Source organism: Channa argus, chromosome 8 (assembly GCF_033026475.1).
Source record: "Channa argus isolate prfri chromosome 8, Channa argus male v1.0, whole genome shotgun sequence".
NCBI lineage: Eukaryota > Metazoa > Chordata > Actinopteri > Anabantiformes > Channidae > Channa > Channa argus.
This window is the reverse complement of record NC_090204.1, coordinates 18767520-18785236: the sequence shown is the minus strand read 5'-3', so window position 1 is coordinate 18785236 and position 17717 is coordinate 18767520. Positions and strand designations below refer to the sequence as shown.

The window sequence follows — 17717 nt, the reverse complement described above, 5'->3', positions numbered from 1 at the left end:
TCATATTGCTACCAAATCTATTGTACATCTTGACCGTTGTTCTGGTTGTGTTAGTCTGTGTGTTCAGATTGTTCTTTTTATTTTAAATTATTATTTGTTTTAAGTCCCTGACGACCAGTTATAGTCACAAAGAATTATGCAGATATATTCTTGTTGACCCTTGTTAAATCTCTTGTTGGGTCACAGACTGGGGTCTTGTAGGTAAAATGTATTCGTGCAGTCTCAAAAAAAGAAAATGTTGCCTGCCTCCCACATTTGTTTACGGAGAAACATGTTTAATCCACTGCTGGGACACATGTAGGCAAAAATTGGGTTGACACACTGTGAGCAAGAAAGCACAACTTCAAGACCCTTGATAAATAAAAATCAAAGCCCATTTAGACTAGTTAAATATCCTGTAGCTATATTTAGTCAATACACATTCCATAAAACCTCACTTAGTGCATATGGGTGTGTGCCCATCCATGCTGTCATCAGTACTGCTGGTGTAGCTGAGAGGTCTAATGTTCAGCCAATAATATGGCAGGCTGCTGTGTTGCAATACTTAAGCATTCATTTGTGTTTTCCTCCAGCAGAGGCTCAGCTAACGCTTTCCACAAGAGCTCCACATTCTCATGCTATCCAGTCTTATCCAGTCCTCTCCTATCCTTCCAAACTTATATCTCCCAGACTGTTTTTCTTTCCAGAAGGCCTGCTCCTTGCCAGGTTTGGCTGGCTGGTGCCATGCCAGTGATTTGTAGTCTGTCTAGCCCAGGCGTTGGCATCTTCAGCCAGCTGGGGTTTCTGCTGGCATATGGAGGCAGCGGAATTAGAAACAAAGCCTGTTTACACATGCATCCTTTTCTGTGTATTTTGTGGAACTTATTTTTTGAGTTGTGATATGTAAATGAATGCTACAGACAAATCTGCAGAAAATGTGCTTTAGGGATGCGCCGCATTAAGACCCAAACTAACTTTTACATTAAAGGTTCCGACTGACATGCATATAAACCTATATTATTGCAACATCTCTGGGATTTGAAGCCAGTTTTTAACATGACTCCTCTCAAACAGCAAACATCGCTTACTTTGAATATCTCACAAATATTGACACACTGAAGGATCAGAAAGTAAGACTTGTGTGTTTAATGTTGTTTTTGGGGAAGAAATTCCAAGATAGTTGTTTTCTGATATTGGTTCTAGGCCTGGTTTTTGTGAAGAAGTTGTTCAATAAAAATAAAAAATCACAAAAGCAGAGCAAACATTAATCATAGTGGTAGATGGTGGATAGCAGCTCAAAGTGAGACGGTGACAACACATGGCTTCAGCAGCATCGGGGCTTAAGAACAGTTCAGCATAATGGTATCTCTTTCAGAGATGGTATTTGACGCTGTGTCACATTCTGCTCTGTCCTAACTTTGAAGAATGCAGCAGCATTAAACCTTCTCAGGGTTAAAGACTCTGCTAGTCAGGAGGGTGCAGTTGATGATTGTGTGAACAAGTCAGATCCCTTACCTTTTCCGGAAACATTAATCCATCAGTGTTACCTAGTCTATGTGTGAAAGGGCTCTTAGACTGACACTGAGCTCTGTGGGAACACAAACCTGTGTGTGTGTGTGTGTGTGTGTGTGTGTGTGTGTGTGTGTTCATTTTCTGTGTTGCATGCTCCTCTGTGTGTGCTTAGTACTAGCAATGACAGATTGTCAGGAAAATGGGGATTTATTATTTATTACATTTACTTTAGGAGGTTTTGTGTCTTTTGGTTATTATGTGTCTATTTTGGGGGATTTTGTGTGTGTTTTTGCTTATTTTGTGTTTAGTTTTGGAAAACGTAGGTCTGTTTTGGGGGCATTCTGTGTGCATTGTGAATGGTTCGTGTCTTATGGGTAGTTTTAGGTTGTTTTGCTTCTTGTTGTGTTTCTCTTTGTGGTCACTTTCTGTCTTTTAGCTGAACTCTAACAAACTACAAATGTACTAAGTTTAGAGAATCTGGGTCCCATGGCCCCCCTTACTTTTCAGGTCCCTGGGCCTGTGCCTGGTAGCCAAGTAAGTAGTCGTTATTTTTAGGGATTCCTGGCAATATGCAAATTAAAAAGGGACTATACTGTTAGCACGGGATTTTTGTTCCTTGATGTAGCTGCTATTTAATTTACTAAACCAAGAGAACTATTTGATTGTTTTCAATTTTCATTAAAATTAACAATAGGACAGTAGATGAATGACGTTTTTTGTTAGGCAAAGCACTATGACTACCCCAAAAGCCCGAACTAAAGTGTTTTACATTTTCTCTAAAAAAAGTAAAAAATAATGAGGTCCCATGCCAGGCATTCTGATTGACCATTAAATCAGGAACACCAAACAGAAGCTTATCTTTTGAGAGGAGCTGTCATATGTCTCCAGCATGCATCATAACAGAAACAGTGCTCCCCTTCCCTGCACAACCACAACAGCAAAGCCACTGATCATTTACATACCAGAAACTTGTGAGAGTCCTCTGGGAATTATTTCTCTCTCCCCCGAATCGGTATCGGCTGCGCTGTCTCTGTCCTTTGAAAAACACACAGCTTCTTGAGCTAGTGCACACAGCAATGATCGACTCATGAATCTGAATAGGAGAGGTTTCCGATGTTTAGACAGCACTGGTGGGGGGTGGGGGGGGGGGGTAGTAATGCATATTCAGCTGGCATCCCACATAGACCTGGCTGATGTCTAAGAGCCCAACTTGACATGTGGGGAAAAAAAAGCTCTGTGTGTGGTTTGGATGAATGCTAATGGTAATGTAAACTACATAGTTGGTCTATATATTGTTGCCCATAAATTTAAAGCCTCTGATGTGTGTAAATATTTTAGTCAGAGGCTCTAGTACTGCTTGTTCTTACCTGGCTCTGTGCTTCAATATGCGATAGACCCTGCACTTGACACTCATTAATCTCATCTGCAGCCATGTTGCTCCAGTGTCACTGACACAGAGATGGGTGCACCTTGTTAATTTTGTTTCTGCTGTGTGCACGCTGCATGCACCAAGGGACAGGATCTGACCATGTCATTCAAACCACCCTACATGATCACGTAGACAAGTGTGGTTGGTAATGTTACACATATTTCAAGGGTGTAGTGGGAAAATGTGATGCTTCTTATCCTTGATAAGAAACTGAGGAACCGTCCAGTGGCTTTAATTTGTCTTCACACTGTGGGAGACAGGCTTCCCTTGTGAACCTAATGGGCCTTGCAGGCAGTGGTGCTCACTCACATGGCTCCACACACCCGCAAGGGATCTACCTTAACATTATGTCACTTCCTAGTGTAATTTTGAATTAAACAGACGCTACAATGGGCCTGTATGCTATATTTATAGCATTCCCTCTCGCAGGCCACATTATTAGTGTGGGTGCGGGTGCCCTTAAGAAAACCAACCTTTAATCGACTAGTTGCACTGCACAGTACCTACATTATTTTTACAGCAGACATCAGGGACTTGAGTGGCTTTTCTACTGCATAGTACTGAGTCAGCTCAGCTCCACTCTACTTGCCTCTAGTAACAGGTACTTTGTATAGCACGGCAAATATAGTACCACCTGGTAGTCATGACGACCCTGCATACAGCACAGGTGATGTTGCCGTAAATGCGCAAAGGGAACTTAATTCATCTAACTTCCAGTTTTCAGGTGATGTGTTATATATTACATATACCTTTTCAGAATAATGGGGTAATATAAAAAGCTACCTCATTACTTTAATAATATTATTACTAATGTTAGGTAGAAACCATGTAACTAATGGTAGAAATAAATGTGTTGCGGAAAACCTCATAAGATTTACAGCCTAAATGTGCTGTTGAAAATTATTGCTGAATGACTACTTTGTGTTACTATGTGTTATGTCACACATTGTTCTGCATGAACCTGATTGATTGAGCTACATTTCTTGGGGCAGGTTGCTTCATTACTTTGCGGTGTTGGAATCTTGACAACTTTTTAATCCATCCGTATTGATTAGCTTTTAGGGGGCGGGGTGAATGAGTGGTATTGGGTTGGGATGCAGAAGGCCGCGGGTTCGAATCCCATCCCACCAGGTGTGGCCCCCGCCCAGCCACCAAGGGCCACCCTGGTGCCAATCCCAGATAAAAATGGGAGGCCTGATAAACTCATGCCTTGAATGTGTGGAACACGCTCCGCTGTGACGACCCCTGAAGGGACAAGCCGAAATCCGCTGGCTTGGAGATTAGCCTTCAGAAAACGTTTTCTGTGTCTCACCTGAGCCAAAATCAGCAGGTGCACTTTTCTGATGACTGTGTTAACAGTTCTTTTTCCGCATGCTTTCTTCCTTCCGGCTTTTTATTTCTCTAGAGACCCTCAACCCCTAAACACAATTTTACACTTTTTGTCAAACATGTCTCTAAATACATCTGTTTTGACTGATTCTTAGGAAAAGGTTCCATTATTATCTTTGATTGGTTGAGGTTTGTTTTTTTGAAAATCATTCTGTCACTCATTCATTTTGTAGTATGAATATTCTTCTTTCCTTGGTCTTAACTTTACTTGTACCTGCTTTCCTTGTTCAGTTGCACCTTGTGTTTCTTAGCGGCTGTGTTATTATGACAGCTTTCTGATACAGATTGTAAGTTACTCAACTGCATGATAGCACAGAGGAGATTTGTCTATTTGCATGTGTTTTATGTGTTTATTTTGGCACTGTGGTTTCCTGCTGCAAGCGAAGGTCACAACTCATAAACGGTCTTCCTTTAAGTGTGTGTGTGAGTATAGAGTTGCAGAGCATCACTACTGTATTTTGACAAGTCAGTTGTCAAAAAGATTTTCTGTGTGTCATGTCTTACAACCATGGTTATTTGCTATTTGGTGGATGATATATTTTGTGCAGATGTGTCATCTTTACCAGAGTGTATGGCTTTGCATAAATGTGTTTGTATTCTCAAATTAACCAAAACATGGCCCTAATATTTTTCTTCCTTACCACAGCTCCCAGGTTGCCTCCCTCAGCACACTAAGTAGCCAACACAAATGCTGCATCCAGTTAATCATCTCACGCTACAAAGATTAACACTGTGCTGTGCTGTGTTATGCTATCGCACACATTAAGTGACTTAAACTCTTTTTACAACAACTGCAAACTATTTGCAGACACTACTACTATTACTAATACTACCACCACCACCATCACCCCTACTACAGTACTAGTAATGCTATTACTCTAAAAACGTCAGCAGATTGAATCTCACCACATCAAGCAGGATATATTTTTGTTGGCCCTAAACATAAGCAAACATCTTCTATTTGCATAATTTTTATTTATTATAGCTCATGGCATTAATTAATACTGTTAGCCAGCTAAATAGAAAGCTTGTCCATTCAGATGTGGCCTAATGTTGAAATACAAAATACGTTTTAGTACAGTTTTCAATTCTTATGCCTGACCTAATTGAATGTACTTGGACTTGCATGAAGCTGGGGATGTCATGCTGTGCCACAGAAACGTTTGAACTAGAACCCTTTTTTTTTTTTTTTCAGAAGGCGCTGCATCGTTTTGCCCTAGTCTCTGTTTATATCGGTGAAAGTGGGGTAAATGGCAGAAACATGACTCAAAAATATCCTCCAAAATATCTGATATATACATTTGAATCAGTAACCATGGATTTAGCAATTGTAGTATCGTCTACTACTAAACAGCTTCCTGCTTTGTTCACTTCATGAAAAGTTAATACAGTAATGTTCAGATATCCCCCAGAGCAGGTGCAGTCCGTGATTTAACTTGGCAAAGGGAAAACCAGTATCATGTGTACTTTAAGCCTCTTCACAGAGCGACCCATGCCGCTATTAATCGGTGTGTGTAACTGCCTTAAGAGTGCATCAAGTTGAACAAAGCACCCTGTCTATAGAAAGACCTTATAACAGTGGCCAGACATGATCTCACATCGTGCTCAGAAACCTGAGAAGGGGACCACCCTTCTGCATCTCCTACGATATGTGTACATTGAATAATGTGACCTGGTGTAAATTCAGTCACAATTTTAAAGTTTTCTTCCCAATATGCTGAGAACATTTGTGCGACGTTATCTGTAATGCGGCTCTTTGTAAATATATTGTGATGGTTGTAAACTGCATGTAAAAGATTTACAGATGAGTGCATGGCTCAGGAATGTGAAGATAATCCAGGGTAGTTTGTACAGACAGTGCTGGCGCCCGAACTGAAACATCCTGAAAGGATCCTGAAAGGATGTTCAGAGGGACTGCCTTGGCAACAAGCTTATATCGAAGTTTTTAATTTATTGGCGCTGGGTGACGAGGCCTTTGCACTGTGTCTCTCTCTTTGTCTGCCTTTTCTTTGACCCTGACTTACAGTTCATCAATCTGTTCTTTCACACATGCTTTCTGGTCTCTTTGACATCTCACAGTGCAGCTAAAAGAGTCAGTATGAAGTTTTGGCCTTGGCAGGGTGTATCACTAGGGTGTGACTAGGACTTATGGTGCCAGAAGCTGTTGCCTGACTGGCCTTGAGCCCTGAGGTGGGTGTAGGTTAAGTGTTTTGGACAATTTTACTTGGTTTCCTCTTCCGCGCTGCCTGTTTGCTTCAATCCTGCCATTTGTCTTTCCACTCTAAATTGTTAGCGCTATCAGGGGTGATCCAGAAAAGTTCTCCAGCTGCAAAACTAAATATAGAGTAAGACCCCAGCTTCATTTGAAATAAGGCATATTCCCCAATCTCAGTTCTATAAGCAGCATTTCAAAAAACGCGTTTTGTTTACAGCACGTCGAAGCTGTGCACCTAATAAAAAAAAAAAAATTTTTAAAAAGTCCAATCACTCGACTACAGTGGCATTCGAGTGATACAAAAATCATAAATGCGCGCACTCGATCGCTTTTAATCCTCCAAACCCATCAGCAGAGAGCAGTGCGCTACACGCACGAGCTCACGCGCATAAAACAGACATTGCACTAAGGGGGCTAGTAGAATATAATCCGGATAATGTCGGCAATGTTTTATTGGGACATTTTGATTCACACATACACACAGTCAGGAATTCCACTGCATATCTGAAAGGGGCTTAAGTGCCTTAATTTCCAAATTATTATATAATACAGATATAGATATAATCCCTGTCAGTGCATTGCTGCACAGTTCAGGCTAATTTTACTACGCTCATCCTTAAGCTTCCTAACACACTGGTGTTATGAGTACACAGCCTACAAACACACAGCCTTTTCTCATTATCCTGCATTCTTGTCTTAACCTAATTTGACTGCAGTGTGTGAGGTTGTGTTTTTGTCCTCCTTCAGTTCTAGATTTTATCAGTGTAATGGAGGTGCACAGGTATGCAGCTTTGATCTGTCTTGGAACGTTTTCACATTGGCTCCACTTTAACAGCAACCTGCTACTCCCACAATGTACTGCTGGCCTGGCAGGCTACTGCCACTACACACCGATTGTATCGCTGTTTTCAGGGTAAAACCAAAAAGAGGAGTAAATAAGTTTCAAGCAGTAGTAGTCTTTGTTGTAATAAATACTAGTTTGTATGTAAACTTCCACAAAAATTAGAAATGCCACCATTTAGAATTGTTTTTTCATTAAGTTTCACTTTATCTAATTAGTCAAGTGTGGTTAGAGCATGTGTGGCCTGAGGCCATGTTTTAATGGCTCCACGGTTTTGCATCAAAGGGCCTTTATATGGGGAGGTAATGACTTGTGCCCAGTGCGTCTTACCACATGCACCCTATGCTGTTACGGGCAAATACACTCCCTGAGAAACCTGGTTAATCACACCAAAAGTTTGACCTTTGAATCATGTGTGCTACTTTTTAACTGGAGCAACTTTGTCTTTTGCTTCCTTGTCGGTTATGCTGCTTTTTCTCCTACGTTTCCAACATCCCATAGAGAAAGACAGACAGAAAGCGAGAGGTGGGCTAAAACCTCATTTACTGTCACTAAGATGCTAGATTATTTCCCATTTGACTCACGGTGCTTCATTTGCAGACTACGGTTAAGCTACAGTTCAGACGATTCTTTTGCATCCTTCATCCTGCACAAGTGCTAAATGGGCCCAGACACCAGACCTACTAGAACTATAGGCTCGCAGAAATAAGGAAGTAAAATGTCGGCCACAGGCCTCCTTTACAGTTGTTTGTCAATGATTTGCCACCTTTATTTAATTAAAGAGTCAAAGCGTGTCCAGAGTTGGCCAAGCATAACCTAGAAATTCTAATTAAAACAAAAAAGGACAGACTAAGAAAATAATGAAACGAAAGTGGAAACTAAACATCTTTTGCAATGAGTTTATGGTTGCATAAACAAAATACATTGAACTTTATGTGGACCCATATGCATCAACACTTCTTCATTCATAGCTTTAACTAAACATGAAACCTGGTTTCACTGTGGAGACTTTTCTGTCAAACCAGGGTTCTGCTATCTTTCTTTTTCTTTACTGCTTGTCTGACCCCTCCCCACTCTTCCACAGTTCTCATCCACCCCTCTGCTCCCTACTTTTCTCCTCCACCCCAATTCTCCCTCCCCTTTTTTCCCTCTCACATGTGGAAAGCATTATATCCTGTCTGGTGGAGAGGGAGAGCAAACATCCCAGGCTTAGACTCAGAGCCTCTTGTTAAGATCTGCATGGTGGTGACTCTCTCTTTCTCTGCCTTGACGCTGTTTGGACAAAAGGGGGTCTTGTTATTTCAGAACCACAAAACCTGATAGTTGACAGGCTTCAACCTCCCACCGAACTGCACCGGAGGAGACCCATGGTTAAAGGTGGTGGAGGGAGATTAAGAAAGTCCAGTTAGAGATCTTGCACACTGATGTTTTACCTATTGTTTGTATGAATTTAAAACACTTTACAAAACATGCATTGCCCAACCATAAAGGACAGAGCTGCAGTGATTTGCCAATTAATCCATTAGACGGTTGAGAGGCATCAGCAATTTCTCATCCCAGTTTCAAGAATTACAGATGGGCTTAGAGAATAATGAACTGTATTTTGGGGATTTGGACTGTTACTCAAAGCATCTGTACGCTGTGGTGGTTATTTTTCTCCTATTGCTGATGTTTTGTTGAGGATTCATAGTAACTATTTATAAAAAAAAAATGAAGCTATTGAAAATAAATTGTTTTCAATCAATTTCCAACATTTCCAAGCCATTTTTGTGTGCTGACTATTCATGTGCATTGGCTTATACAAGTGAGTTTTCCTGTGGAAAATTGTTGTGTTGCTTTTTTAATAAGCTGGTCTACATTGAGAACCCATCATATGTGGTCGGTGTGATAAAGTTTTGCAGAGCCTCAGACGTGTTATATGTTGAACGGTTCTCCATCAAATTGCATTGTGATATGTTGTAGCTATGACTTACAGATTGTCTGAACAATTCACAAGTCATGATACAAATAATTGAGTGTATTGAAAAAACGGTGCCAAATCAACACGCGGACAATGATCCGTTGTGGCGACCCTGAACTCATGGGATAAGCCGAAAGGACAAAAAAAAATAATAATACAAATTGAAAAAACATAATATCCTATGGAATTCTGTTATTGCTTTACCTATTACTTATGGTCAGCAATGTAACTTTGTTTCTCTGCCCTACAGCTGAAGTCTAATTATCCAGTAGCAATATGCCAGTTAGGGTGTTCATGATGTACATTGGGACCCGTAAGTTTGATCATTTACTGTTTTGGAGAAGCACCCAGTGCAGCCTGGGACTTCTTTAAGACTTTGCCTTAAAGAGAACTGTTTTATCCATTACAGTGTAAACTCAAATTACTATGACAACCAAGTCATATTTTTATGAAGACATAAAAGCTAGGAATCATTTCTGCAATTTATGCATGTGGCAGCAATCCTCCCCAGTTTTATTTCTGTTGATGTTTTCCAGTCCACATAAAATAATAAATGTATAGGAGATTGAAATGGTGCACACTAAATCAACAATAACCACATTTCTTTTTATCCTTTGACTATCAAGCTGCACACAAATACACACTCACCACACTAACAGTGTGTGGGCCGAAGCTTTGGAGCCATTGCCTCGGGTTGTCCGTTGGTTAGATTCAAGCAAATTAAATTGACCCCCCCCTCCCACCCCCAGCACCCTTTAAATGCAGCAGTTGGCAGACACTGACGGCCAGTCATTTAATTAGCCAACCTGCTCTACTGGGTTGAAATAGAGACACACTTAATTAGCAAGGTTTTGGTTTCTCTATGGCCATTATAATGACATTTAGATATTCAAATTTGACATGCCTCTTCCTGCTCAACCCCTCCTTCTATTGTCTTCTTTTTTATGGTGCCATCACCACATCCTTGATGAGTTAAGATTCCTTTTATAGTAGCTAAAGCATGAAAGGAGCTTTGCACTGAATATGTCAGCCATGCCTTGTGCATTAATGTTAAGATTTTAAGGATCCAAAAGACTGTTGATTCCCTTACATTTTCAGGACAATGTAGGTTAACAAAGAAAATGTGTTTTAAGTCTCAAGTATTCTTCTTAAGGGTTGACAAAGGGTTCACCTATGTATCTACTATTAAATGTTCTTAAGATAGAATACAGAGTAGTGACTTTTAGTAGTACAAACTTTTGACTTTAACCAAAAGTTTCTCCCGAAAGAAGCTAAAATGCTCTGTAGAGTATAGAGGAACTACAGATGTGTTTTTTTTTTAAAATATGAATGAGATGTATGATTTTGAATTTGTGATTAAGCTCATTACTGGGAGAAAACAATGCATTCATTCAAGGATTAAAATTCTCCTTTTTCAAGCCTTAGAATACACTTACATCTACTGTATAGGCTACAGATAAAAGAGAGATTTGTATTAGTTATCAAGTTTCTGAATGAATAAAATAAAATGAAAAATGTTTTTTGCTTCATCAACATAACATTTAATGCACTTTCAGTTAGTACCAAACATGTTCGTGGAGTGTATAAAAAGGAAGGTAAAGTAATACGATTATATCATAAAATGTTTCTGAGCGTTCAGGGTTAGTGCACCAGGCCTTTTTCCATTGGAAAAATGAATGAATACAATTGCTGGAACTGTAATGTGCAGATGCAATTATTTCAGATGTTTTTTGTTGTAGTGCAAAAAGCAGAAACTGTGCTCTCTATTCCCTTCACTTTTCCATTCCCAGGTGATTGACTGTGCTTTGTAGCGTTCAGTAAAAATCAAGATGCGAGGCCCAGGATGTGGATGGAGATGTAGCAAAGAATCTAGGGGAAAAAATACACACATCAGAGGCAAAGCTCTGAAGCTGCATCCCTGGCTCAAGCCCTTTGTAGTGCAATGAGCGCAGAATTGGCTGGGGGCAGGGAGAGAGAGACGGAGGGAGGTAAAGAGGAAAAGCCAACAGGAGGATAAAGTCGTGAAGGAGGGAGGGAAGCTGAGCTGTATACCAGCAGCATGGAGGAAGCAGCCATCACTGTCCCTTGGGGTTTTGGCTTTTATCTGCCGGTTGTATGGAAACTAATCTTACAGGCCTTACAGCTCCAAAACGTCTACACTGCAGCCTAACATGTGGACGCAAAGGGTGTGTGTGTGTTTGTATATGTGTGTGTGTGTGTGTTCACATTGATTTCTTACATAAGCAGTCAATAAATTACACTTCCTTGCATCAGGCCTGTGCATTTCTTTTTATGTGCAGCACATATAGTTATTTGATTCATAGTTGGCCCATACTCACTTGACTTGTCCCATGTTGCCCTTCAGTGTGTTTACACCCAAATCCTGGACCACTGATCAACCAGCCCTAAAGACTGGATGAATGGCTGGTGTGCGTGGGTGTATGGGTGCTTACGTGTGCGTGTTCTGCAGTCGAATTCCAAATTGCCGTGTCTCACAGCTTCACTCTGGCCTTTGATGATGGGTGAATTGCTAATAGGTGTGTTTCATACGCAGCCACTGAAGTTAGCTTATCTTCCTCTTGTTTCTCCTCTTTCTGTATTGGCCCGACTACTAGCGCAGATGTTTCCATGTTTCCCCCTCAAAACACACTTGGGTGATTCTCCGCGTCTCTGTCCTTGGGCTGGTATTGTCAGTCATCTGTCTGGCTTTTATTCACTGCTCCACTAAGAACAAAAGAGTCACTTTAAAGGATGAGAGTCTCTTAGGGTAGTTTGTGGCATGCCCAAGAGAGCTCAACAGAAAAGCTGAAGAGGCAGGCCCAATTAAATGGGTGTCACATACATGGAGGTTTTGCCATAAGCTACAAAGGCGCAAAGAGGATGAGCGAGCCAAAGCAGAGAAACAGACTAATAAAGGGAGAGAGGATGGTTCAGTAACATTTTGTAACATGTACTTGGTGTGCTCTAAATCTGACAAGATAGCAAATGCTTTCTTTTAATGTGTAAATCTAATCTATCTACAATCGCCAGGGCTTCTAATACATGCAACGGAATTTCACTACAACAAAACATAGCACGGTTTTAGCTATTTTTCTTTGTAAGACGCAGTTTGAGCTTCCACTGATGTTTAGCCATTCCTGTGAACCACTCATCTGTGGTTAGGATTAACCTAAAGGTGGACGGATTTAAAAAAAAAAACTGTCCCAGTGAGACAAAGGCTGCTGTTCTGTGATCAGTGGACAGGAGTTTTAAGGCATTTTTTGTGAGCTTAGTGTTGAGAAAGCTGCAAGTTTGGCTCCAGGGTCAGTTAAGCGTGAAGTGTCTGGTGCTTCCAAGAAACAAGAATCTGATGTTGTTATATAGGCAAAAGATCAGGGGGCGGCAGTGGCTTAGTTGGTGGCCGGCCCGGCCTTTTGGGGGGTTCTGCATCCCAACCCTTTGCAGAATGCTATTTAAGTCTCCTTGTAATACAAAGTTTTAAGAAAAATTATCATTTGCAAGATGAGACATTTGCAAAGTAATAAGCTACCAGTGCAGTGTATCAGCTAGACATCAATTGGCCAAAATAAGTGTCAAAATGATGCTTGTCACCACATAGTGTCTATGCCGTGTTTTAGTTTGTGTAGCCCAGCCCACACCAGGTAACCAGCACGGTGCACAGGGATTTCAGGATGCATTGCTTCTAGTTGGCTTCTGGATTGGTTTGTATGTGCCCGAGCACATTACGGTGTTTGATTATGGGTCAGGGGAGGCCACAGGCCCATGGTGTCCCAGGCAGCCTCAGGCCTCTCCGGTTTCAGGGCCGAGCATTCCTTCATAGCTGTGAAAACCACAGGGCAGCTCCAACAACAAACAGTCTGAGGCACTGGGGAAAAGACTGCTAACCTGCGGCTAATCAACAACAGGAGTTTTCTGTCTCTTCAGAATTGTCCCCAGCGTTTCTCACCCCCCCCCCCCCCCCCCATTATCCTTTTCTGTTGTTTGTGCAGTCTTTTGCGAGCACATGATTAATATTAAGTAGTGGCAGCTCTGTTTCTGTGTGCTTCTTCGTGTTTATTTGACAGTTCCACATCTTGGACCTGCTGCTTTTCGACTGGGAAGTGGGAAGTGGGACTGGGAAATAATATAATAGTGAACGATGTAATAACACCAACATATTGACACTGTTGGTGAAAAGCCCTTTACTGTTAGTCACATGTCTGTGTAAAATCAAAGGGATATACAGAAAAACAGCCTTCTGCAGCTCGCAGTGCTGACTCCACTGAGACGTTAGGGATTAAAACCTAGCAGTTGAAGGCAGATTGACAATTAGTGCTGTGTCTGTGTTTATCCCAGCCTCTGTCGATAGGCCACATTAGACATCATTCATTTTTTCGACGATTATGTTTCATACTTAATTTACTGGAGTGTAAGCTGAAAGGCCTAATTCTGGCCCATAAGAGAACATTGTACTGACACTTCGGTGTACAGTTGCATCTATCTCTGTGTTTCCTTTTATTCTATAATAGTTAAATGTAGAAAGAAACTCTTTTATTAGCCAATCTTGAGTAATTTGTAGTAGGCAATTATGTTAAAATTCTTTATCTGACAAAATCCAGTATGACATTTAAAGATCTTAGAAAATTTTGATTTCCATTTTTCTTATACTTTGGTCAAACAAATGTTTTTATTTATTTTTAAACGGCTTATCCATTAAACAAGAAAACAGGTTTCTCATTCATTGGTTATGAAAATGGAAAATAACCCTTTTTTTTTTTTTTTTTTTTTGCACATGTTGCACTTTGAAAGTGTGACATTGATGAAATGTTGCTTTGTTTTGTCACGCTCTGTAGAGATCCGCTAAAAGGTGGGAAGGTGCAGTAATGTCGGGGCAGTAACAGCCAGTGGTGAATCAGCATTGTGGGTAATTGGTGCTCTCTGTAATGTGTCTAACAAAAGGTGTGGACAGGCAGCAGGAAATGTTTGCAGTGTGGAACCAGGCAATTTAAGGCTTTGTGTGCAGTGTGGCAGCTTACAGTGAAACACCTGCCTACCTTCTGCTCAACACAAACATTAGTTTTACTCTGTTTGTAGCTGCCACATACTACTCCTTTTGTTTTTGGTAGGTGTGTGCGTTTTGTGTGTCAAGGAGAAAAAGAAAATATCTAGCTGATAGGACCCCAGAGACCGTCTGAATATATGTCTGTGTGTGTGTGTGTGTGTGTGTGTGTGTGTGTGTGTAGGAGCAGGTCCTTATTACGGCAGTTCTTTTTTTTTTTTGTGCTCTCTGAGTGCTGAGGTCACACCAGGATTCATTTTCTCCATACGTTTTAATAAACCGCTCTGCTTCCCATTCACTCAATCAGGTACTATTAAATGTTTCAGCCTGGAAGGTGAACGGGGACGTTTGACTTCACGTTTGGGAAGCTCATAAAACCTCCATTTTGTGTCCTGGCTGACCTCCAAGGCTTAGCCTCCTCTTCAACCTAGAAACACATGTAAAAAATAGGACTGCACTGTCTGGGCCTACAGGGTTTATCATCGTCTTAGGACTTCTTAGCAGATCCACCTGTCTGAGTACAGAAACGGATCAGCCAAACTCTGGAGCTCGAATGACTTTCATAAAACAGTCATTGGCTGTATATCCTGTGTGCTATGCAATGTTAATTAATATATTTTGTTTAAGTAAGATTAACTCACAAAATGTGGTATTTTTACTTGTCACACACCATTTGGCTGTGTGACAGATGCTAATCAGCAAGCTAACCAAACGGCTGATTTAATATTTTTCTGTATCCTTGACCTGGGATGGTAGTTCCTCTCTTCTTGTTGCAACTGGACTGTAACTGGATTATTTCCGTTAAAGAAAGGCAGCGTAGAGTCTGCCTCTGTCAAAACCTGCAGATCTGCTGTGTCTCGCAGGTGAGGTGCATTCAGGGACTTTACAAACTGTAGGTCATCTCTTCTTTGTCAGAGAGTGTTTCAAGATTCAAGATTCCACCAACTATAGCTCCCATAGGGACATTGTGTTGCCTTGTTACAGCTGCTCTCCACATGAAAAGTAGAAATGAAAGGAAAAACCTTCCACCAAACCAAGACCATAAACAAGTAATAAACTACCGATCAGTAAGTAAGAAAAAAATCTGTAACAGTAGCTGCCAAATAAATATAGTAAAGTAAAAAGTTCCTTATTTCTTTAGGTTACATAAACTGCAAATACTCCAGTACAAGCAACTGAAAATGGTAGCGAGGCATAGCTTTAAAATTATAAAACAAGTCAATGCTAGTAATGTTAAGTTGGACTTAAAATCAGGAGAAAAGGATCAAACATGTAAACTAGACTGTGTTCTGTGCCAAATACTTGGTATTTTTTCAATTAGTCTGCTACGGACACATTTCGGTCTGTAGCCACAGTGGCAGCTTCATTACAGCTTGCAGGTTTAATTAGCCTCAATGGCACATGGCCACAAACGGGTCCTGGTTTGACAGGATTGTATTTTCTTTTTTTTCTTCTTTTTTTTTAACAAATGTGAGGTAGTGCAGTCATGGCAGCGAACACAAAAAGGCCCAAATGGTTAAACTGTTTAGAGGCTGTGTAATAATAAGGCAATAGTTAATAAATGCCCAGAATGAAACTTCTTTTACAATCACTCTCCTTTCATTATTCCAAAGACTTGTTGATGTAATACCTGCGTGTTAATGACAAAGCAGAAATACCTGAAACTAGAATCAATCTGTATATAAAGGAACTCCGACAATTGTGGCCCTAAGGTTATAGTTTTTAATTAAAAGAGTCTAAATCTTCAGCTTCCCCACTTATCTAACCTCACTGTCTCTGTTTCGTTTCCTCTCTCCTCACTACAGAGGATTTTCAGCTCGTTTGTGTACACCGAGAAGACATCAAATGGAGAGACAGAAGTGCAGCAGGTGAGTAACAAAGCCTTCTCATTTCCTCTATCCGTGTGTGCGTGCGTGTACCTGCCTGTTTGTGCCTGCATGTGCCATGGATGCCGTCCGTTTGTGGTCTCGTGTGGTGTTTCGTTTAGCAGAAACACACACTCACACATTCACAAGCTACCAGAGGAGAAAAAAAGGTGGGGGGGGGGGGTCTATTAAAATTCTACAGCTGATGTCTCATTGGCTTTGAAGTTCTCTGTCTGTTTTTCTACTCGTCTCGGTCTCTCATTCTCCCCTCTGCTCACAATATGAGTGCAGAGCTGCAGTCAGACAGAATAAGAAGACTTGAAGGAGAGAATGACAGATTATGTGTGTGCCATTTTGGCCCTAGATTGGAAAACTATGCACAGAATCTTTGGCATCCAGTGTTAAATCAAATGTGTGTGTGTGTGTGTGTGTGTGTGTGTGTGTGTGTGTGTGTGTGTTTGCACATCAGGGATCCTGGAAGAGTGACAGTAAACATCAGATTGGTAAACTGCCACTAGCAAGATCAGACAGGTTGATGTTTGTTTGAATTTCTCCTGTGACTGTTTGCACCAGTGTATCCATCTGTGTGTGTGAGAGAGAAAGAGACTGAGAAACAAAGTATTCTTCACCTTTGCAGCTATTTACTATTCGAGAGGCAGTTCAAATCAGCCTGGAATCGCTGCAGAAATATGGCCTTTTTTTAATGAATAGCTATAGCTATTCATATAACGCAGTGTTTCTAGGCCATAGGGTGAGAGTCATATGCATAATTATAACCTGTTGTACAAGTTTGACTTATATAGAATAGGCTCAGTCTAAAAGTATTTCCATCCAGTTTTACAGTTCTGTCATAGTGTAACCTCAGCCACAGAGTCCCCATACTTTCAGCCCGTAGCCCTTCTGAGGCAGGTGCCAACAGATTCAGGTGACAGCTGTGACATAGTGGACTTGCTTGTCCTCTCTGGGCAGAGGGGCAGTGTCTCTTAGCTGAGATGAAGCTCAATTAAGGTCATGTCTGCCGTGGAACAGAGGAAAGGTATAGAGCCAGGTGAGAGTGGGGAAGAGGGAAATTGGCTACCAAGAGAAGCTACTGCCTTCTCAGTTGGATTCCTCCTCTGGAAATTCATTATTCAGACATGCATGCAGACATCTCTAGCCTGTAATGCCACAGGCCCTCCTTCTCACTGTCTCAGTGTCTCTCAGTCTTTGAGGCTGTTCTAGTCTACTCTGCTTGCTTCATTCATTGACATGTGCTGTCAGAGAATAGGTATCATGAATTAAAGTGCTGGCTGGAGTCATATTTCCACACTAGCTTATGGTTTGTATACGCAACACATTGCATTTACACGGTGCCATGGTTTTCTATTGTGCCCTGTATGCGGAGTATTGTAGAGTGAAATTATAAAAACCTTCACGACTAGGCTAATTTGGCATTACTATCAATTAAAATGACACGATTTGGCCCCTGTAGTGATGTAGTAGATTTGTT

The 17717-nt window shown here is 41.0% G+C and overlaps 1 protein-coding gene across 1 annotated transcript in view; it reads left to right on the top strand.

Moving 5' to 3' along the window:
• cachd1 (cache domain containing 1) overlaps positions 1 to 17717 on the top strand; it is a 75934-nt gene that overhangs the window by 11218 nt on the left and 46999 nt on the right. Inside the window, exon 2 of the mRNA XM_067514026.1 lies at positions 16169 to 16231. Coding sequence (XP_067370127.1) covers positions 16169 to 16231 — 63 coding nt within the window. The remainder of the gene's footprint in view (positions 1 to 16168; positions 16232 to 17717) is intronic.